The sequence below is a fragment of the Eschrichtius robustus genome, chromosome 13 (genome assembly GCF_028021215.1).
Source record: "Eschrichtius robustus isolate mEscRob2 chromosome 13, mEscRob2.pri, whole genome shotgun sequence".
Taxonomy (NCBI): domain Eukaryota; kingdom Metazoa; phylum Chordata; class Mammalia; order Artiodactyla; family Eschrichtiidae; genus Eschrichtius; species Eschrichtius robustus.
Window position 1 is genome coordinate 18,252,640 of NC_090836.1, and position 24,262 is coordinate 18,276,901.

At 38.6% G+C, this 24,262-nt stretch overlaps 1 protein-coding gene across 1 annotated transcript in view; it reads right to left on the minus strand.

Annotated features, from left to right (window-relative positions):
- Positions 1-24,262, minus strand: part of ABCC9 (ATP binding cassette subfamily C member 9) — a 139,893-nt gene that overhangs the window by 22,376 nt on the left and 93,255 nt on the right. The window contains exons 27-32 of the mRNA XM_068559737.1: positions 19,248-19,477; positions 18,249-18,397; positions 17,962-18,031; positions 15,450-15,607; positions 11,619-11,711; positions 1,235-1,337 (exon numbers count right to left, since the gene is read on the minus strand). Of these exons, the coding sequence (XP_068415838.1) occupies positions 1,235-1,337; positions 11,619-11,711; positions 15,450-15,607; positions 17,962-18,031; positions 18,249-18,397; positions 19,248-19,477 (803 nt within the window). The remainder of the gene's footprint in view (positions 1-1,234; positions 1,338-11,618; positions 11,712-15,449; positions 15,608-17,961; positions 18,032-18,248; positions 18,398-19,247; positions 19,478-24,262) is intronic.

Consider the following 24,262-nt stretch of genomic DNA (forward strand, 5'->3'; position numbering starts at 1 on the left):
AGAAATTTCCTACCTAAAATTTGTGAAATATAATTGTGTTATGTTGCTGGATAATTTTTACACAATAACTAATACAGTGGTAGAGAATCTCTGTAAACTAGTGAGAAATCATGGCAACTACAGCTCACAGGGGGATCCAAGATTCCCTACCAATCTGTATCCATCCGTCAACAACTCAGATTTTAATATGGGCTCCTTCATTTCAACTTTATCAAATTCCCATTACCATCTGCCCTCTCTGGTCCATTGAGTTTTGAAAGAAAGCGTGCATATGGTAGGGGTGATTAATCAGCGGAAGTGAGGTTCTTACAATAGCATGGGTAAACCTCCTTTTCCTTTTCACAAACTGATGGATAATTATTTTTGTAAAAAAGATGATGGTCAACTCATCATTACTGCCGAAGTGTCTTATTCATACTGCAGATTATGCAGACCAGTCTGCAAACAACATCCCCTTCCCTCTGGAACTTGGGTCTCACCTGTCTCCTACTTCATTCATACCCCAACTGTTGGCTTATTAACCACTTACCAAGGCAGGTACTGTTTCAATTCATTTATTCATCCATTCATCCATCCATTCAAAAGACATTTGTTGAGTGCACTTGCCAATCAGTGAGCTAGGGGATTTATATTATTATTTTTAATCCTAACACCCCCATGAGGTAACATTCTTACTCCTATTTTACAAATGACAAACTGGGACTTGGATAAATTCATTAACTTGCTAGACCAAGTCTGTACGATGCCAAAGCTTGTGCCCATTCTTCTACTTTATATAGGGCAGAAGAAGGCAACAGGTGATTAATCACAATTTTTTACATCTCGGGCTAACATGATCTTCCACGGGCTTAAAAGAGAGAAAGTCGCCATCTCTTCCAGGTCGGTCCAGCTCAGTGGAGTAAATGAGTACATCTGTTCACTTGTCAAATGTGCTCTTTTGAAAAAAAAAAACTGAAGTTATACAAATATTTGCTATTCCATTAACTTATATAATCTAGCGACTAATGAACACAAAATGAATTTTTGCATTTGGGGCTGTTTGTCTTGCCATTAGCTAAAAACATTATGACAAATTTCATCCGTAACATAAACAAACCTGAGCTATTTTAAAGTTCAGAAAATGCAAAGCGAGTGCTGAATCTCAGTGGAAGCCTAATTTTTACAACTGTCTTCCTCTTTGCATCAGGCCTCTTTTCTGTGTGGTTTCCATTTCAAAATCATGAAATGAACGTACCGTTCTGACCTCTAGCCATCTGTTGGCAGCTGAGAGAAATAAGTAGGCAATGTTGTTCGTGTCTGTCAGTTCCAGCATTCGTTGCTTAAATCTGGTTTCATGCCTGCAGAAAACAAAAATATTATGATGTTAGCTACACAACAGGAGAAATAATAAAAAACAGTCACACTTCCTACTACACTATTTACTCAACACGGTGACAAACTGATGGGATGGAATGACTCGTAAATGGACTCCTACTTGCAAATAAAGGCCAGCTGCTACTGCTCTCCTGCACCCTTACTGAGAGACGGTGTGGTGCAGTGTTTCCTTCCTTTCTCAACCCCTGCTATGGAAAGGAATCTTTCCAATGACAAAGTCCTATTAAAGATTGTTTCATAAATTTCCACATAATGATGGTAGCCATGAAAACAAGGCATGGTCTATGTCGCAAGTGCCCTACAAAAACCAGAAGAAGTTGTACAGATATGCAATATACTCCACCTACTTTTTATTGCATGTATTTTACTTTTCAACATGGCATGGTTGGAGTTGGGTGGAAGGTACTAGAAGGGACTCAGGGAAGACAGGAAAATATGCATTTGTAACAGGCAAATACATACTTTAAAATTTTTCTTTTTGCTCAGTGTTTCTGGGACTCAAAGAAGGAAAATGAAGCGGCAAGAAGTGGAGGGTGGGGGTCCTTGGAAATGACAGATGTCCTTGTTAAGCAAGATATCACATACTCTCAAAGTTCCAAACTATTTGTAAGAATGGTCATTACATGAAAGAAACTCTTGGTGTGTGGTGCTTACAAGGGTCTATGACACATACAGTTTAGATACTGATTCTTGGCCAAATTAAGTTCATTCTAGGGGATTAACGTAATCAGACCAAATTCTGTGTAACCTGTGTTATAAAGGAAACTTCTAATAAAAACTTCATCCATTCGAACATGTGAGCTACTTCTCCAAGAAACTCATGTTACATGGTGATAAATCTTTTCTACGTCGCAAAAATAGCCTCTTTTTATTTTTCAATTATTTTCCCTCAGTAACAGAAACAATGGAAAGCTGGATCAGATAACCAAAATAACTAGTTTGAAGGCTGGAGGAAATGCCAAAGGTTTGTTCAATTTTCTGTGGTCATGGCTTATCTTACACAGACCTCCTGTCTATGTATTATGTTTGCAAGGAGCAGCCAAATTTCATCTGACAGCCCGGTGGTAATTCCTATTTGATAAGAGACTGCTCCAAGTCCCCCCAGATCTTCAAATCAATTTGCAGAAGTTTATAATAAACAATCACTATGTCAAAAATGAAGAAGTCCAGGGTGGGGTGTTCACTTGGCCCGTGAAGCCGTCCATACAGGCCAATATAAAGCAGATACTTGATGTTTATCCAATCAATCTGATCATTCCAATATGCCAAACCAGAAAAATCAGATAATTGAGTCAGAGAGCAACATCTGAGCTACACTAATCAAAGGATACAGCAATCAGAGCCAAATAATTACCTCACTTTGAGTTATGTAGCCTTGACCCAAATGCCATGCACAGGAGGACCTGCGCTGAATAGCAACGCACTGAGGCGGGACTAAGCAGACAGAGAAACAGGACTACCCTGGTGATGACCCTTTTAGAGATGGACAGAGTGAATAATTAAGGTAGGATGACTCATAGGGTTACAGGATTTACTGAGATAGTGGATTTCAACTGTAAACAGATATATCCAATTCTGTATTTGCATTGTTAGGTGGATTTTCACCCACTCATTCAGAAACATTCATCAAGCACGAGCACTAAGTGAGAGAGACATTAGAATATATATGTCCGAATAAGACACAACCTCTGCCCTAGAGGAGCCCCTTGTTTAGTGAAGGAGGGAAGCATGGTATGAACAAGTAAGGAAGGCACAACACAGAAGCCAATCATAACGGCCCTATGCGCAAAATGCTACGTGAACATAAAGGAAGGCGATGATTTGGACTGATCAGAGGATCAGAATGGCAGGGGAATGGGGTGGAGGGTGGGGAAAGATGGATTAAGTAAGTTTCACAAAGGACTAGGAAGATGGTCTGAGTGAGGTTTTAAGAAATGGGCTGAATTTTTCAGGTGAACAAGTGGGGACAAAGCACTGGAGGTACCAGGAACAACACGAGCAAAGGAACAGAAATGAGAAACCTCAACATGTTCAGGGGCTGCAGGAGACAGGGCCTTCTCCCTAGAGGGCTGTGGTGATGGAGAGATTGGGGGTGGGGGGTGGGGGGGCGTTTGGACCAGAGCCTGTGGACTCCATTTGAGATGAACATCAAACACTTCACTGTGACAAAGTGCTTTGTCTGGGGCTCTTCTCACTCTTCCTTTAGTTTGGGGATATTGCTGCAGATATACTCTTAAAGAGTTTGTAAATGGAGTTGGCAACAATCTGAAGCAGCAGTGAAAGGGGAGGGGTGGAAATGCAGCGAACATTCTTTTTGTGTGTTTCTATTTGGCAAGAACCCTTCTGTTTTCCTAATGGAAACTTTGACACACTCAGTCTGTATCTTTTCATCCACATCCAGCTCATCTTTTGAACATTCTTAGACCTTTATTCTGTCAGACCGAAAAAAAAAATCAGGAAAGGTCACTGAAATCTCAGTCTAATTTAACTGTGATCCTTTGGTGGTAAACTACTTGAGGGAGTTCACGGCTGCCTGTGAGTACACCACGAACCCTGAACGCAGGGGAGGAAAGCAGTCTAATCAGTAAATACGAACTTTCCAAAGCACTGAGGACTCTGGGGACTCTTACTAGCCTGAAAGAAAGGAAGAAATAATGGAAAAGAATGTATTTGATTCTTAACCACAAGTTACCAAATGTAAAGATTCTATAATTTTTTTCATGGTAGCAAAACTTTCCCCACATTGTAAAACTTCCTTTGGTTTAAAAGTGCTGATATTGGTGGTACGTTATATTTACTTTAAAAATGAACCCTGGAAGATCTAAATCTGGATGAGTCTGATGCATGTACTGCTACATAAAAGTTGGGTTGTCTTTCGTGTCTTCCAATCATCATTCACGTCTTAGGTGTCATGTAATAGTTTGTCTTTCTTACAGCTCTCTAGAATTTTCCTGATGTAAAATTAGAAATAGTCAAGCCAAATTCTGCTCATGTGTCTGGTGAAGAAGGTAAGTGAAAAAACTAAACCTTGACTTTTGATCAAGTTTCTCTTTCATGCTAAATCATCATTTCCTTCAAGATGCTTTATGTGATTCCAGTCCTCAGCACTCTCGGAAAATGACCTGACCTTGGTCTTCACGAAGAAAATAGAGGCTGTTTTCTGTTGAACCCATCAACTCTTCCACCAACCAGCTTGCCTGAATCCGGTCACTGATTGTCCCCCACCTGCCATGTTATCCCATCCATTTTCTCTGTGGTATTTATCTCGGTTAGAAACAAAAGGCCATGTCTTTGGAGTCTTTCTATATCCGCAGCAAGAGTAGCACCTAGCATGTGTTCAAAACTCAAATAAATTAACTTGAAAGGACTTGTTTGGTGAAAAATGTAATTTTTAATATGGTGTACTTATGAGTACCACTGGGCATTGCCGGCTACTATTAGAACATAAATCTTATCTTAATATCTACATTCAAAGTCAATAAATGGTTTTACTATCTCCAATAAGAGGCACTGCACACTCTGATGGGAAAACACACCACTGTGGAAAGTATGAATGCTTCACAATGAAACCTAGGTAGATTTATGTAGAAATTCTGTGATGCATGTTGTAGATGGTGGCTGTATCTTTATATTCGACTTTTTGCCTCAGTTATATGTATATATATATACATATGTGTAATACAAATATTTCTTAGGTTAGAAAAATCTCTAATTGAAATCAATACAGATCACAACTAACTGCTGAACAATCATCTAAAGGAAGACACTGGAACTCACCAAAAGAGATACCTCATATCCAAAGACAAAGGAGAAGCTGCAATGAGACGGTAGGAGGGGTGCAATCACAATAAAATCAAGTGCCATAACCGCTGGGTGGGTGACTCACAAACTGGAGAACACTTATACCACAGAAGTCCACCCACTGGAGTGAAGGTTCTGAGCCCCACATCAGGCCTCCCAACCTGGGGGTCCAGCAACGGGAGGAAGAATTCCCAGAGAATCAGACTTTGAAGGCTAGCAGGATTTGATTGCAGGACTTTGACAGGACTGGGGGAAACAGCGACTCCAATCTTGGAGGGCACACACAAAGTAGGGTGCGCATCAGGACCCAGGGGGAAGGAGCAGTGATCCCATAGAAGACTGAACCAGACCTACCAGTTACTGTTGGAGGGTCTCCTGCAGAGGCGGGGGGTGGCTGTGGCTCACCATGGGGACAAGGACACTGGCAGCATAAGTTCTGGGAAGTACTCCTTGGCATGAGCCCTCCCAGAGTCTGCCATTAGCCCCACCAAAGAGCCTGTAGCCTCCATTGCTGGGTTGCCTCAGGCCAAACAACGAACAGGGAGGGAACTCAGCCCCACCCATCAGCAGACAAGCAGATTAAAGTTTTACTGAGCTCTGCCCACCAGAGCAACACCCAGCTCTACCCACCACCAGTCCCTTCCATCAGGAAGCTTGCACAAGCCTCTCAGATAGCCTCATCCACCAGAGGGCAGACAACAGAAGCAAGAAGAACTACAATCCTGCAGCCTGTGGAATGAAAATCACATTCACAGAAAGATAGACAAAATGAAAAGGCAGAGGACTATGTACCAGATGAAGGAACCAGATAAAAACCCAGAGAAACAACTAAATGAAGTGGAGATAGGCAACCTTCCAGAAAAAGAATTCAGAATAATGATAGTGAAGGTGATCCAGGACCTCGGAAAAGAATGGAGGCAAAGATCGAGAAGATGCAAGAAATGTTTAACAAACACCTAGAAGAATTAAAGAACAAACAAACAGAGATGAACAATACAATAACTGAAATGAAAACTACACTAGAAGGAATCAATAGCAGAATAACTGAGGCAGAAGAACGGATAAGTGACCTGAAAGACAGACTGGTGGAATTCACTGCTGTGGAACAAAGAATGAAAAACAATGAAGACAGCCTAGGAGACCTCTGGGACAATATTAAATGCACCAACATTTGCATTATAGAGGTCCCAGAAGGAGAAGAGAGAGAGAAAGGACCCGAGAAAATATTTGAAGAGATTATAGTTGAAAACTACTCTAACATGGGAAAGGAAATAGCCACCCAAGTACAGGAAGGGCAGAGAGTCCCAGGCAGGATAAACCCAAGGAGAAACACGCCGAGACACACAGTAATCAAACTGACAAAAATTAAAGACAAAGAAAAATTATTAAAAGCAACAAAGGAAAAATGACAAATAACATACAAGGGAACTCCCATAAGGTTAACAGCTGATTTTTCTGAAGAAATTCTACAAGCCAGAAGGGAGTGGCACAAGATTTTTAAAGTGATGAAAGGGAAGTCCCTACAACCAAGATTACTCTATCTGGCAAGGATCTCATTCAGATTCAACAGAGAAATCAAAAGCTTTACAGACAAGCAAAAGCTAACAGAATTCAGCACCACCAAACCAGCTCTACAACAAATGCTAAAGGAACTTCTCTAAGTGGGAAACAAAAGAGAAGAAAAGGACCTACAAAAACAAACCCAAAACAATTAAGAAAATGGTACTAGGAACATACATATTGATAATTACCTTAAACGTGAATGGATTAAATGTTCCAACCAAAAGACACAGGCTCGCTGAATGCATGCAAAAACAAGACCCATCTATGTGCTGTCTACAAGAGACCCACTTCAGACCTAGGGACACATACAGACTGAAAGTGAGGGGATGGAAAATCATATTCCATGCAAATGGAAATCAAAAGAAAGCTGGAATAGCATTAATCATATCAGATAAAATTGACTTTAAAATAAAGAATGTTACAAGAGACAAGAAAGGACACTACATAATGATCAAGGGATCAATCCAAGAAGAAGATATAACAATTGTAAATATATATGCACCTAACAGAGGAGCACCTCAATACATAAGGCAAATGCTAACTGCTATAAAAGAGGAAATCTAGAGTAACACAATAATAGTGGGGGACATTAACACCTCATTTACACCAATGGATAGATCATCCAGACAGAAAATTAATCAGGGAACACAAGCTTTAAATGACACAACAGACCAGATAGATTTAACTGATACTTAGAGGACATTCCATCGGAAAACAGCAGATTACACTTCCTTCTCAAGCGCACATGGAACATTCTCCAGGGTAGATCACATCTTGGGTCACAAATTAAGCCTCAGTAAATTTAAGAAAATTGAAAACATATCAAGCGTCTTTTCCAACCACAGCGCTATGAGATTAGAAATAAATTACAGGGGAAAAAAAGTAAAAAACACAAACACATGGAGGCTAAACAATGCGCTACTCAATGACCAAAAGTAAAAAACACAAACACATGGAGGCTAAACAATGCGCTACTCAATGACCAAGAGATCATTGAAGAAATCAAAGAGGAAATCAAAAAATACCTAGAGACAAATGACAATGAAAACACGACAATCTGAAACCTACGGGATGCAGCAAAAGCAGTTCTAAGCAGGAAGTTTATAGCAATACAATCCTACCTTAAGAAACAAGAAAAATCTCAAATAAACAATCTAACCTTAAACCTAAAGGAATTAAAGGAAGAAGAACAAACAAAACCCAAAGTTAGCAGAAGGAAGGAAATCATAAAGATCAGACCAGAAATAAATGAAAAACAAATGAAGGAAACAATAGCAAAGATCAATAAAACAAAAAGCTGGTTCTTTGAGAAGATAAACAAAATTGATAAACCTTTATTTAGCCAGACTCATCAAGAAAAAGAGTGAGAGGACTCAAATCAAAAAAATTACAAAAGAAAAAGGAGAAGTTATAATGGACACTGCAGAAATACAAAGCATCATAAGAGACTACTACAAGTAACTCTATCTATGCCAATAAAATGAACAACCTGGAAGAAATGGACAAATTCGTAGAAGGGTATAACCTTCTAAGACTGAACCAGGAAGAAATGGAAAATATGAACAGACGGATCACAAGTAATGAAACTGAAACTGCGATTAAAAATTTTCCAACAAACAAACGTCCAGGACCAGATGGCTTCACAGGTGAATTCAATCAAACATTTAGAGAAGAGGTAACACCCATCCTTCTCAAGTTCTTCCAAAAAATTGCAGAGGAAGGAACACTCCCAAACTCATTCTATGAAGCCACCATCACCCTGATACCAAAACCAGACAAAGATACTACCAAAAAAGAAAATTACAGACCAATATCACTGATGAATATAGATGCAAAAATCCTCAACAAAATACTAGCAAACAGAATCCAACAACACATTAAAAGGATCATACACCACGATCAAGTGGGATTTATTCCAGGGATGCAAGGATTCTTCAATATGTGCAAATCAGTCAATGTGATACACCATATTAACAACTGAAGAAGAAAAACCGTATGATCATCTCAATAGATGCAGAAAAAGCTTTCGACAAAATTCAACACCCATCTATGATAAAAACTCTCCAGAAAGTGGGCAGAGAGGGAACCTATCTCAACATATAAAGGCCATATACCACAAACGCACAGCAAACATCATGCTCAATGGTGAAAAACTGAAAGCATTTCCTCTAAGATCAGGAACAAGACAAGGATGTCCACTCTTGCCACTATTATTCAACATAGTTTTGGAAGTCCTAGCCATGGCATTCAGAGAAGAAAAAGAAATAAAAAGAATACAAATTGGAAAAGAAGAAGTAAAACTGTAACTGTTTGCATATGACATGATACTATACATAGAGAATGCTAAAGATGCCACGAGAAAACTACTAGAGCTAATCAATGACATTGGTAAAGTTGCAGGATACAATATTAATGCACAGAAATCTCTTTCATTCTTATACACCAACAACGAAAGATTAGAAAGAGAAATTAAGGAAGCATTCCCATTCACCACTGCAACAAAAAGAATAAAATACCTAGGAATAAACCTACCCAAGGAGGTAAAAGACCTGTACTCCGAAAACTATAAGTCACTGATGAAAGAAATCAAAGATGACACAAACAGATGGAGAGATACACCATGTTCTTGATGAAAATGACTATACTACCCAAAGCAATCTACAGATTCAATGCAATCCCTATCAAATTACCAATGGCATTTTTTACAGAACTAGAACAAAAAATCTTAAAATTTGTATGGAGACACAAGAGACCCGGAAGAGCCAAAGCTATCTTGAGGGAAAACAACGGTGTTGGAGGAATCAGACTGCCTGACTTCAGACTATACTACAAAGCTACAGTAATCAAGACAATATGGTGCTGGCACTAAAACAGAAACATGGATCAATGGAACAGGATAGAAAACCCAGAGATAAACCTATGCACCTATGGTCAACTAATCTATGACGAAGGAGGCAAGGATATACAATAGAGAAAAGACAGTCTCTTCAATAAGTGGTGCTGAGAAAACTGGACAGCTACATGTAAAAGAAGGAAATTAGAACACTCCCTAACACTATACACAAAAATAAACTCAAAATGGATTAAAGACCTAAATGTAAGACCAGACACTATAAAACCGTTAGAGGAAAACATAGGAAGAACACTCTGACATAAATCACAGTAATATCTTTTTTGACTCACCTCCTAGAGTAATGGAAATAAAAACAAAAATAAACAAATGGGACCTAATGGAACTTAAAAGCTTTTGCACAGGAAAGGAAACCATAAACAAGATGAAAAGAGAACCCTCAGAATAGGAGAAAATATTTGCAAATGAATCAATGGACAAAGGATTAATCTGCAAATATATAAACAACTCATGTAGCTCAACATTAAAAAAACAAACAACCCAATCAAAAAACGGGCAGAAGACCTATATAGACATTTCTCTAAAGAAGACATACAGATGGCCAAGAGGCACATGAAAAGATGCTCAACATCACTTATCATTAGAGAAATGCAAATCAAAACTACAATGAGGTATCACCTCACATTGGTTAGAATGGGCATCATCAGAAAATCTACAAACAACAAATGCTGGAGAGGGTGTGAAGAAAAGGCAACCCTCTTGCACTGTTGGTGGGAATGTAAATTGATACAGCCACTATGGAGAACAGTATAGAGGTTCCTCAAAAAACTAAAAATAGAACTACCATACGACCCAGCAATCCCACTACTGGGCATATACTCAGAGAAAACCACAATTCAAAAAGACACATGCACCCCAATGTTCACTGCAGCACTATTTACAATAGCCAGGTCATGGAAGTAACCTAAATGCCCATCGACAGACAAATGGAGAAAGGAGATGAGGTACATATATACGATGGAATACTACTCAGACATAAAAAAGAATGCAATTGGGTCATTTGTAGATACGTGGATGGATCTAGAGACTGTCATACAGAGTGAAGTAAGTCAGAAAGAGAAAAACAAATATCGTATACTAACGCACATATGTGGAATCTAGAAAAATGATACAGATGAACTGGTTTGCAAGGCAGAAATAGAGACACAGATGTAGAGAACAAATGTATGGACACCAAGGGGGGAAAGCGGGGTGGGGGGTGGTGGTGGGATGAACTGGGAGATTGGGATTGACATACATACACTAATATGTATAAAATGGATAACTAATAAGAAACTGCTGTATAAAAAAATTAATTAGTTTTAAAAAAGAAATCAATACATGTTTGCATTTAGCACTGCAGAAAGATATAATAGTTTAAGATGTTGATTTTCTAGAGTAAATGAAACATTCAACGATGCCACCTTCTTTTCTGATTTTACCTGAACAGGGAAAACAGGGTCAGGTAATTCTTTGTGTATTAAGCAAACACTCTTGATGAAAAGCTTGGGATATTACTCTGTTTACCAACATTCAAGAAAACTGATTAAATCCTAAAATAACTTTGGTGTAATAATATTTCTTTTATTATTATTATTAATACATTTATTTTAACTTCTATGTTGGGTGCTTTTCTGCTAACCACTGTGGTTAATGTTTACATGCATTATATCAATTAGTCCAACAAGCCTAAGAAGCGAAACTGATTTCCCCATTTCAGAGATGGGGCTAAGGAATTTAAAAGCCTGGTCTAAATCCCACAGCTAGTATCCTTCCAACATGACGCTTAATTCTTTCTTTATTCTTACTAAAATTTCAAAAGATTAAACTCTGTGATCATTTACTGCCACGTTTTTCTTACTACTAGTTTAGAACACGGCCACGCACACAGCGGGCATCCAAAAACGGGAGCAATGATCAGTTATATGTAGGTAAATATTTGTTGATGATGTAACTGCCTAATCAACAAAAGGAAAACAGGTTTACTCACCTAAATGCCCGAATAGTGGTGAGTCCTTCAGCGGTTTCTGAGAAGTGGCAAAGCAGAGGGAGCTGGGTAGTATCATCAAGTTCCTGGAGATCCCTAGGACAGAGACAAGTGCAAAAATAAACCTCGCACTTCTTCAGACTCAAAGACTACTGCATTCATTCTAAATTAAGGTTATTATTTGTCATCGCAACGATTTTCCTCTAGCACTCAATTAACAAGAACTTCAACAGCTTACAATCTAAAGAGGAAGAGAAAGATAAGTACGTATAATAAATACGGGTCCAGGCTGAATATTATGTGTTGTACAAAAATATCAGCTTTGTATCGCAGCTAAAGTAAACTGTTATGGGGACACAGAGGAATGAGCAATTAATTTATATGTAGGAGATGGGAAATATTTTCTTTGAGCAGGTGGAGATTTAGGCCAAATCTTAAGCATGCGGAGGGCTTCAACCAAACAGACAAGAAGAAGTGCATTCCAGCTGAGGGAACAAACAACAGCAAGCACAGAAGACTAAATAACTGGCAAGTTCAATCTGGCTGGTGCCAGAATCCTTTGTGTTGTAGTGGGAAAAGGCTGGAAAAACAATGCGCAGGGCTAGACTGTAGAAGATCCTGGATGGTCTGGGAAAAAACACTGAGGACTAGAAATAAAATGATCAGAGCTGGGTTAAAGCAACATAACTTGGGAGACAGTGTAAAGGATGGAAGAGAATCAGTGAGTAAAGATAGTCTATGTAAGAAAAATTTTTAAAAGTTCTTAATTATTGTGATGTGGGTGAAATTTAAAATAAGGGGAGATTGTGAGATAGCCTACTAGAAGTAGCCTTCTAAACTGCTACAATCAACTCGTAGCAGAGTGAATAAGAGAAGACAGCCGCACAGATATAGAAAACAAACTTACGGTTTCCAAAGGGGATGGGGGGAGAGATAAATTAGGAGTTTGGGATTAACATATACCCACTACCATATATAACGTAGGTAAACAACAAGAACCTACTGTATAGCACAGGGAACTATACTTAATATCTGGTAATAACCTATAATGGAAAAGAATCTGAAAAAGAATATAAATATATGTGTGTGTGTGTATAACTGAATCACTTTGCTGTACACCTGAAACTAATACAACATTGTAAATTAACTATCCTTCAATTAAAAAATAAACTAAAATGAAAAAAGAGGAGAGTCAAATATGACTTGGTCATTACTCAGCAGCCTTGGAAAATGACAGTATTATTTACCAGAATGGGCGACAGAGAATAAAGATATTTGAAGAAACAGGTAACGAGTTTGGCTTCTGCCACAATGAAATTGAATCCCTGCCTAAATGGAACTTGTATTCACTGGTCCTCCGAGTGTAAATATATATTTACAGGTATATAAAGCACTCAATGAATGTCTGGTGGACAAATGCCTGAATAGGACCCTTTCCATAAAGATGCACACTCGTGACAACTTTTTAAATCACATAAGCTAGCCTTTCTAGAAAATAGGCTAAGATTTATACACACATTTCAAAACATGCCTCTTTTTTCTTTTCAGCCTTTTTTCTGTCTTTCTCGGGGTCTTTGGGGTCGAGGGAATGAGAGTAGCAGTGCTAACATTCACCTGCCAGAGTCAAGGGAACTGAGTACATTGTTAACGTAATCTTCAACTGTTACATAATCTTAGGCCATCCTGGGTTGCCTGTGTCATCCCACAACCAAACGCAAAGTCTTTTTTTTTTAAGTTTCTAAAATGGATTTACTCACTTCAGAAACTGCAGTGAGGGGAGGGAAAGAGAGAGGGGAGGAGGAGGATGAATATGAAGGAAATGTAAAGAGTCTGCTATTTTTAAACAGAAAAGTGGCTATTTGTAAATTTGACGCAAGTAACAGTTGGTCACTACATTGAGGTTTGTCATGAAAGGGAAAAAATGAGGAAGGAGAAAACTCTGCTTATAGGACTGTACTTTATGGAACCAAAAAGGTGAGGGTACGGCTTGATCTTGTATTCTTGTAAGCAGGAAATGCTTACTTACAGAGCTAACCACACATGAGGTCTTTGACTTTAGATATTCAAAATTTCATGGCATTTCCTGTAGCTAGTGCCCCACCTTCATTCCCTTTGGTGTTTACAAAATAGTCTGTTAAACTGCCTGAGCTTTCCAGCATGGCTGAGTCCTGCAGAACCTCAACATCTAGAAGGGTCTTTTTGTCTGTGAGATTTAGTATCATGTGGTCCTATTTGCAAACTTTCAGAGAATTTCAAATAAGAATGGCTTATAATCCATTATCAATGTTCATCCTTTAACAATAATTCATCCCCTGCATATTTTAACTATCAATGTTAACGGATTATTCTTACTTATAATGAACAGAATTCACAATTCAAATTTGTAATGAACTAAGAATATTTGCCTGGCTTTTGCACTCAATTTGTATTGCCCAGGAGTGAAAACAGGCCCAATTGAGTATGAGATTGAAGTAAAACATGACTGTTGAATATCAGTGGTGAGAAGGCAAAGTGAGATTTGGAAACAGCCAGCAGAAATGAAGTATCTGAACTTTTCTGCCCCTCCAGCAAGCAGCATCAACAATAATACCAGAAAACAAAACAAAACAATAATACCAGAAGAAATGAAAGAGCGAATTTAATGGCTAGCCTCTTCCTTTTGGTCTGAATTTGCTACAAGCAAAGGGAAGAGACTAGGGATGAAAACGCATACCTAGATTTAACATAGCATTTGATTTAACATAACATTTGAAGGATCCTAATTCATAGCCCTGAGGGAGAAACAACTATTTATATATTTTTTAATTAAGAAATGTTGCAGATATATCCAGAGGTTCCCAACTATAATCTTGCCTTTTCTTGTTACCTGATTTTTTTCATTTTCCCTGCACTCAAGTCCTATTAAATCTTTTCATTTTACTGAATAAACTCAATATCTGCCTTCCTATTCCAGCACTTGATCCACATATAAGGGTTACCTTACTTATTTTTTATCTTCCCAAGAGACTGTAAGTTTCTTGAGAATCGTTCCTTGCCATGTTGATCTCTTCCTCTGCCACATGGCTTACACAGTTATTTACAACACACAATGCTTGGTAAGTGTTTGCTGAAATAAAGTGATTACTGCGATAATATAAAATTTACTGTATTATTTAAAGCATGGACTTCAAAGTTAAATTGGAAATTTCAAAACAACTGGTACTATATTTCACTTAATTATTCAACATCTCAGCAAATGACAAATCTTATATTAACAGAAGAATTTACAATCCATGGCTATCTTTTATTTATTTGGCTGGATATTCAAGGGCGTGTTAAATGATGCAATCTAAAAATTTCCAACCTCTTAAAGTTACAGCACTCCTACCAGACATTCAAGATTCTCTACTTTTATAGTTATCACTCTGATTTATCTCTTTAACCTCTTTTTACTTCTACTAATCTTTTATGGAGTGCATTTTACTCATTTGAAAATATTTTACTTTTTTTTCCCCCACTTGTGGAATATAACAATATTAAATCACTTATCCTTTGGCACTATATTTGATTTCATAAATTTTCTGTCAATGCCATGTTCAGAAAATGGACAATGGAATGAAAAATTGGGGTCAATCCACTTGTTAATATAAGTCCAGAACAATGTAAGGCTCAGATAACCAATTACAGAAAGAAAATATCTCTTCAAATGAAACATAATATCAGGGTAGGTTTCATCAAGTTAAATTAGATTTCATTTCCAAATTCCATACCTTATCTTGAAAAATGTTACAGACAATCTGGATCACAATCAAATACATGGGCTTTTGAAGATGAATAGTGCATTGTTTTACTTACTTAGAGGCCACTCGGAAGTATTTCTGGATAAAATAAAAGGCGACCCCAAGAGGCACAAGTGCAACCAGGAACACAGGGGTAGCATAAGAAATCATGCCAATGGCAGACACGCAGAGCAGTGTTGAGCGAGTTAGAGATTCCAAAGTTGGAGGGATATGCTGTTAAAAAGGTGGTTTGAAAGGAAAATGTTTTAGCTCAAATAAAACATCGGTTACAAGGCAACAAATCATTAATTTAATTTATCTTTATTTTTTATAAATTTATTTATTTTATTTATTTATTTTTGGCTGCGTTGGGTCTTCGCTGCCGCACTCAGGCCCTCTCTTGTTGCGGCAAGCGGGGGCCACTCTTTGTTGCGGTGCGCGGGCTTGCAGTGGCTTCTCTTGCTGCGGAACACGGGCTCCAGGCACGCGGGTTCAGTAGTTGTGGCACACGGGCCTAGTTGCTCTGCAGCATGTGGGATCCTCCCGGACCAGGGTTCAAACCCGTGTCCCCTGCATTGGCAGGCGGATTCCTAACCACTGTGCCACCAGGGAAGCCCCCAAATCATTAATTTTATATTAACATAGTTATATAATTAGTTCCAAAAGTAGTATACAAACATTTTCATTATAAGCAATTCATCACTCCTTCAACTTCACTCACTTCCCATTGTTTATCCATCTACCTATCTATTTATCTTTGGTCAGTTATTTACCTATCTACCTATATATCTTGTGGGATTTTATACAAAATAGCACTATACTCTAAACCTTATTTGTCCATTTGCTTGTTTTGTTTTACTGAACAAGATGGATTGTAAACCTTCCCATGCCACTATATACAAATCTATTTCTTTTTAACAGCTGCATAGCATTAAAAAATGTATTTAGCTATTCCTCTATTAATTTAATTGCTTGCTCATATTCTTTGCATATTTTTCATTGGGTTGTTTATCTTCCTTATTGATTTTTATATGCCCTTTATGTATCATGGATGTTTATCCTCTTTCTTTACATATGTTGCCAGTTTTTCTCCCAATGAATCTATTACATTTTAAATATGTCTCTGATGCTTTTGGCTCAATAGAAGTTTAAAATTTTAGAGTCATTTCTGTTGGCCTTTTCTCTTATTGTTTCTGAGTTTTGTGTCTTACTTATAAAGACCTTTCCCACCCAAAATTCTAAAACTACTCTCCTACATTTTATTTTATAGTTTTATGTTTTTAGATGGCCCTCTTTTTTACATGTGAATTTGCTTTGTATTTTATAGGTAGTTAATTGTCCCAACACCCTTTACTGAAAAAATATTCCTTTTCTTACTGATTCAAGATATGCTGGTGTTTTTGAGTTCTCCACTTTGTTCTTTGGATCTGCTTGTTTTCTGTGATCATCAGAGTGTTTTAATTTTATAGTATTTTTTAGGTATCTGATAGGGAAATTTTATATATATATATATATATATGATTTTTATGATTTCCAGGATTGTTGGATCACTTTTCTTCATATTATGTTTATTTTTCTTTTCATAGTTTTTGTTGTTATTATAAGTGAAATTTATTTTTCACATAATTTTTAATTGGTGTAGAGAAAGTTACTGACTTTTATATCGTACGTCTTATGTAGATATTCTGCTTAACTTTCTAGTTGGTTCTTTATTGTACTGACTGTTTTGGACTCTCTAGGTAGCAATAGTATCATCTTCCAAATAAGGAGTGTTCTGTCTCTTCTTTTCGAATATGTATTTCTTAGGAAGTGTTTTAGGTGTAGCATGACCTGACACCAATGTTGTGAAAACATCAAAATTTTTCAGCATACATTTTAGACAGCTGCATGCACCATTCTTTTACTAAATTGATGGTAATTTAGGTGTTCTTAAGGTCACTCTGGAAAATCAGAAAAGGAAAGGGCTGGATTTGCCAAGTCTTTGCTCAATCACCCTAAGGAGTCAGTTGATGGAGTGATCCAATTTCAGAGTTTGAGGTCTTTAACTTCAGGACAAACTTCTAGAGGCCTAAGGACCTAAGACTAAACTGGACATCCTTGAAATATTCCCTAAGATATCACACCATCTAAAGTTTCTCTCATTCAAGAGCCAATCTAACAAAAGTAAAGGACATCTAAGACAGCTTGGTATTCCATTCTTTACTTCTGGGAGACACTCTGCGTTAACACTAAGCTTTAAGAACTTTACAACACCTCCACTGTGAATGGAAATACAACATTGATCAAAATCACTTCTTTTTACATAAAAAATTTTAATGTTCATTCTTTGCTATTTCTCTTTATTTCATGCTGATTCTCTAAGTATCCTCTTCCACATGCATAAATGTTTTTGAATTAAGGTTTTCCTTTAAGATTTTATTTCAGAAATCATTTATGCATATATGTAATATTGATATGAATGCAAACAGGCTTTCATTTAAGTTTTAGAAATCCTCTATTGTTAACAGGAATCATGATTTATCTTAAAATGTTATTTAGCTTACACTGAGAAATTTATTTCTGAACTTGGAAGTAACTCGGGCACTCACCTGATCAATGATATTTGTATCAGCTGAAAAGCGATTGAGAATCAGTCCCAGTGGTGTGGTATCAAAGAATCTAGGGAATGAACAGATTGGAATGTATGATAATACTAAATTATCTGGAACCTAAACACTGCTAACAGTCATTTTGGGGTCAAAAAAGTGAGAAGATCCCTATTGATCTGCTGAAAGACTGAATAAATTCTTTAAAATTTCACATTTCACTTCTGTTTAAAAATGTATGTTTTTATGATTTTCTGTGTGGGAGTAAAGTAAATAACTACTTTTTTTACCTTATTGGTCCAAGAATGATCTTATTGAGGAGATTGTGGTGAAGATTTTTGGCAGCTGTGACACCCATCCATTCCACAGTGAGAGATGTAACAAGGCATAGGAAAATACCTGCTCCGCAAAGTATGCTAAATCCAGCCACATAGTAGGTCTAAAAAGCAGCCAACACAAGAAAGCTCATAAGAAATTATCAACTGAGTTTTTTCTTACTAGAACACCCAACATCAAAGTCTGGCAATATCAACTTCATTATCTTGCATCAATTTAGACAGTGGAAGGAGTGTAGTTCTTGGAGACTCCTTCACCTTCCTTTAAGGTTTGCCTAAGGGCAGATGAAGCCTTAGAGTCTGTTTTCTGGTTTGAAATATTCTTGACTTTTTACATCACAAAGCTCATTCTTGCTATCCCTAATCTCAGAATGACCAGCTAATTCACTGGTTAAAATCAAATACCATCAGAACGACAACAAAAGTCCGGTGTGTATATTACGCATAAACAAATATATCATGTGTATAACTCCCTTGAATCCAAATCCAAGCATTATCTTTAAATGCTTCTTATGCTATATTTCAGGTCCTGCTCTAATTAACTTATTGAATCATTACAAAAGTCCTGTGACAGACATAGAGAACAGACCTCTGGTTGCCAAGGGGGAGGAGGGTGGGGTAGGTATGGATTGGGATTTGGGGATTAGCAGCTGCAAACTATTATATTTAGAATGGGTAAACAACAAGGTCCTACTGTATAGCACAGGGAACTATATTTATTATCCTTTGATAAACCATAATGGAAAAGAATATGAAAAAGAGTATACATATATATATATACAACTGAATCACTTTGCTGTACAGCAGAAATGAACACATTGTAAATCAACTATACTTCAATAAAATAAGTTAAAAACAAAAGAAAACAACACCACAAAATTCCTGTGACATATAGAGTATTTGTATCTAACTAGATAAAAGGGTATCGCTGTTAATCTCAACATTTCACTGTACCTGATCAGCTTTTCCAGTATTGTTTATACTGTACTCTGAGGTCCATGTGGCCAGCCAGTAGTCTATAGCTACAATGACGGAATGCTTCAAAAGCTTAGAGAAAATCATCAGGAAGAGCAAGAAGAATCCTCCAGAAGTGAGGTACCGCCAACAGGTCTTCCATGGCATTTTAGTCCTCAGCCTCATTACAGTGGACATGTTATCATCCTCATCTTCCTCTTCCTCTTCCTCTGCATACAAAACACTTTTTAAATCTTCTGACAGGCAACGGGAAGATAGAATTTGTATTATCCATCCTCTACACACAAACCTCCAACAAATTTATAGGAATACAAATATTAGTCTTAGAAACTTAAAATGCTTTTAGCAGGGAAAAACTTCATTTAAAAAATAGATGAGTGCCCATCAACCGATGAATGGATGAAGAAGATGTGGTATATATACAATGGAATAATTCTCAGCCATGAAAAAGATGAAATGTTGCCATATGTGACAACATGGATGGATCTTGATGAGGGTATTATGCTAAGTGAAACAAGTCAGACAGATAAAGACAAATACTGTACAATTTCACTCATATGTATAATTTAAAAAACAACCAAAAAAACCAAAATAAATGAACAACTCAAACCACACAAAAACACCCATGGATACAGAGAACAGAGTAGTGGTTACCAGAAGAGAAAGGGGTGGGGAAGGAGGATGAAATGGGTAAAGGGGATCAACTGTTTTGGTGGTGAGCATGCTGTAGGGTCTACAGAAGTAGAAATATAATGTTGTACACATGAAACTTACATAATGTTATAAACCAATGTTACCTCAATAAAAAATAAGTTAAAAAATACGTGAAAATGAATAAATAAAAGAAAGAATGAGTGAATGAAAAAATAAGCATAAAATCTATGTCTGGATGACTTAATTTGCTGATTTATTACACATCAAACTAACTAGGAATATAGACTAGAAGTTCACTAAGTTATTGAAGGAACGGTGTTGCCAATAACACTACACGACAGGCCTGCAAACATTTATAATTTTTTGAACTCTACATTTCTGAATTTGTAAAACTGCACCAGGAGGAGACAGTCTCTGAAATTTGTGCATAGCTCAAGAGGGAATAATCCATAATCTCTACGGCTAGTTTTAAATGTGGTCATGGAGGAGCATGGGCAAAAAGAAACCTTCCAGAAGGCAAAGCCAGGGAACAGAGGACAATGTGCAGGGATGTCCTCTCAGCTCTTTAAGCCACCTAGAAACTTCTAGATGGTTATCTTAAGAACATACTTCATTACAAGGACAGGGAATTTTGGTATTTCCTGAGCAGCAAAATTTGATCATTCGTATGGTCTAGTGACTGTTGTGGATTTCCCATTCTTTCTTTTCCCAAAGGCAGTTTTCATTGCAGTCATCCTGTATGCACTCCACTACTATATAGTGAGCAGGTTGTGGGTAGGAAAGACAGATAATCTGGTTTACAGGTTATCAGACAACAGAGATCTAAGTGTGGATATGATGGGAAGACTGAGCATCACCAAGGATCCTAATATTTAAGCTGGATACAAAAAATGAACAGGTCTCAGATAATCTACCCTTTGGTAAGGGTGGGCCCAATGTGTGAGAACAGGATTCGAAATTTGCATGATCAAAGGGGTAGAAACTTGCAGACTGTGTTTCCTCAATATCTATTCTCTGTTTCCATATTAATTGAAATTTCAGCTTGCCTATGGCTGCCCAGTTAAGACAGCATTTCTTCACTTCCCCAGAACCTAATCTGTCCAGATGATGAACTGGCCAATGGTTAGCAGTAGAAAAAAATATGGGCAACTACTTTCTTCTTTCCCTTCCTGGCGGCTTGAACAGACATACTGACAGCACCAGGAGGAGCAATCTACTAGGTAATACGTACCATACTGGACTCTTTGATATAAATTATTTCCTTCTACTCTGTAAGAAAAGTATTATTATCTTATTTTATACCTGAGAAAATGGATTAACACAGCAAGCCCAGGGCAGAGTCAGCCTCTCAAATGCTATATTCACTACTGAAATACTAGAGAGAGTAACTGCAATTCTAGAGGCTGTCTGTTTACAGCACCAGACATTCTTTTTGTTTGTTTGTTTGTTTGTTTTTGCTTTTGCTTTTGTGGCCATGGCATGTGGCTTGCTGGATCTTAGCTCCCTGACCAGGGATTGAATTCCAGGGCCATGGCAGTGAAAGCGCTGAGTCCTAACCACTGGACCACCAGAGAAGTCCCCAAACATTCTTTTAAAACTTTCTTAGGGGAGACCTTCAAGATGGCAGAGGAGTAAGACGTGGAGATCACCTTTCCCCTCACAAATACATCAGAAATACATCTACATGTGGAACAACTCCTACAGAATACCTACTGAACGCTGGCAGAAGACCTCAGACCTCCCAAAAGGCAAGAAAATCCCCACGTACCTGGGTAGGGCAAAAGAAAAAAGAAAAAACAGAGACAAAAGTATAGGGACGGGACCTGCACCTCTGGGAGGACGCTGTGAAGGAAGAAAGGTTTCCACACACTAGGAAGCCCCTTCACTGGCAGAGACGGGGGTAGCGGCAGGGGGAGCTTCAGAGCCACGGAGGAGAGCGCAGCCACAGGGGTGCAGAGGGCAAACAGAGAGATTCCCACACAGAGGATTGGTGCCAACCAGCACTCACCAGCCTGAGAGGCCTGTCTGCTCACCTGCCGGGGCGGGCGGGGGCTGGGAGCTGAGGCTCTGGCTTTGGAGGTCGGATCACAGGGAGAGGACTGGGGTTGGCTGCATGAACAGAGCATGAAGGGGGCTAGTGCACCACAGCTAGCCGGGAGGAAGTCCGGGAAAAAGCCTGGACCTGCCTAAGAGGCAAGAGACCATTGTTTTGGGGTGCACGAGGGGAGGGGATTCAGAGCACCACCTAAATGAGCTCCAGAGACGGGCGCGAGCCACGGCTATCAGCTCGGACCCCAGAGATGGGCATGAAATGCTAACGCTGCTGCTGCCGCCACCAAGAATCCTGTGTGCAAGCACAGGTCACTATCCACACACCCCTCCCACCGGAAGCCTGCACAGCCTGCCACGGCCAGGGTCCCATGATCCAGGGACAACTTCCCCGGGAGAACACACGGCACGCCTCAGGCTGCTGCAAAGTCACGCTGGCCTCTGCTGCCTCTGGCTTGGCCCTGCATTCCAATTATAACTACTGTACCCTTCCCTTCCCCCGGCCTGAGTGAGCCAGAGCTCCCTAATCAGCCACCGGTTTAACCCCGTCCTGTCTGGGTGGGGAACAGATGCCTGAGCGTGACCTACATGCAGAGGTGGGGCCAAAACCAAAGCTGAACCCCGGGAGCTGTGCAAACCAAGAGAAAGGGAAATCTCTCCCAGCAGCCTCAGGAGCAGCGGATTAAATCTCCACAATCAACTTGATGTACCCTGCATCTGTGGAATACCTGAATAGACAACAAAGCATTCCAAAATTGAGGCAGTGGACATTGGAACAACTGTAGACTTGGGGTTTGCTGTCTGCGACTGACTAGTTACTGATCTTTATGTTTACCTTAGTATAGTTTTTAGCGCTTATTATCATTGGTGGATTTGTTTATTGGTTTGGTTGCCCTCTTCTTATTTTAATTACTTTTTAATTTTTTTATTTTAATATTTTTTTTAATTTTTAAAAATTTTAATTGTTTTATATTATTATTTTTCTTTCTCTTTTTCTCCCTTTTCTTCTGAGCTGTGTGGCTGACAGGGTCTTCATGCTCTGGCCTGATGGCAGGCCTGAGTCTCTGAGGTGGGAGAGCCGAAATCAGAACACTGGACCACCAGAGACCTCTAGGCCCCACGTAATATCAATCAGCGACAGCTCTCCAAGAGGTCTCTGTCTCAACGCTGAGACCCAGCTCCACCCAACGGCCAGCAAGCTCCAGTGCTGGACGTCCCATGCCAAACAACTAGCAAGACAGGAACACAACCCCACCCATTAGTAGAGAAGCTCCCTAAAATCATACTAAGTAGACAGACACCCCAAAACACACCACTGGACATAGCCCTGCCCACCAGAAAGACAAGATCCAGCCCCACCCACCAGAACACAGGCACCAGTCCCCTCCACAAGGAAGCCTACACAAACCACAGAATCAACCTTACCCACTGGGGGCAGACACCAAAAACAACAGGAACTACAAACCTGCAGCCTGTGTTAACCCTAAACACAGTAAGCTAAGCAAAATGGGAAGACAGAGAAATATGCAGCAGATGAAGGAACAAGGTAAAAACCCACCAGACCAAACAAATGAAGAGGAAATAGGCAGTCTACCTGAAAAAGAATTCAGAGTAATGACAGTAAAGATGATCCAAAATCTTGGAAAAAGAACGAAGTAAATACAAGAAATATTTAACAAGGACCTAGAAGAACTAAAGAGCAAACACCCCACTTTCACCAATGGACAGATCATCCAAAATGAAAGTAAATAAGGAAACACAAGCTTTAAATGATATTAAACAAGATGGACTTAACATATTCATAGGACATTCCATCCAAAAACAACAGAATACACTTTCTTCTCAAGTGCTCATGGAATATTCTCCAGGATAGATCATACCTTGGGTCAGAAATCAAGCCTTGGTAAACTTAAGAAAATTGAAATTGTATCAAGTATCTCTTCTGACCACACTGCTATGAGACTAGATATCAATTACAGGAAAAAAACTGTAAAAAATACAAACAAATGGAGGTTAAACAATACACTACTAAATAACCAAGAGATCACTGAAGAAATCAAAGAGGAAATAAAAAAATACCTAGAAACAAATGACAATGAAAACACTACGACCCCAAACATTCGGGATGCAGCAAAAGCAGTTCTAAAAGGGAAGTTTATAGCAATACCATCCTACCTTAAGAAACAAGAAAAATCTCAAATAAACAACCTAACCTTACATCTAAAGCAATTAGAGAAAGAAGAACAAAAAAAACCCAAAGTTAGCAGAAGGAAAGAAATCATAAAGATCAG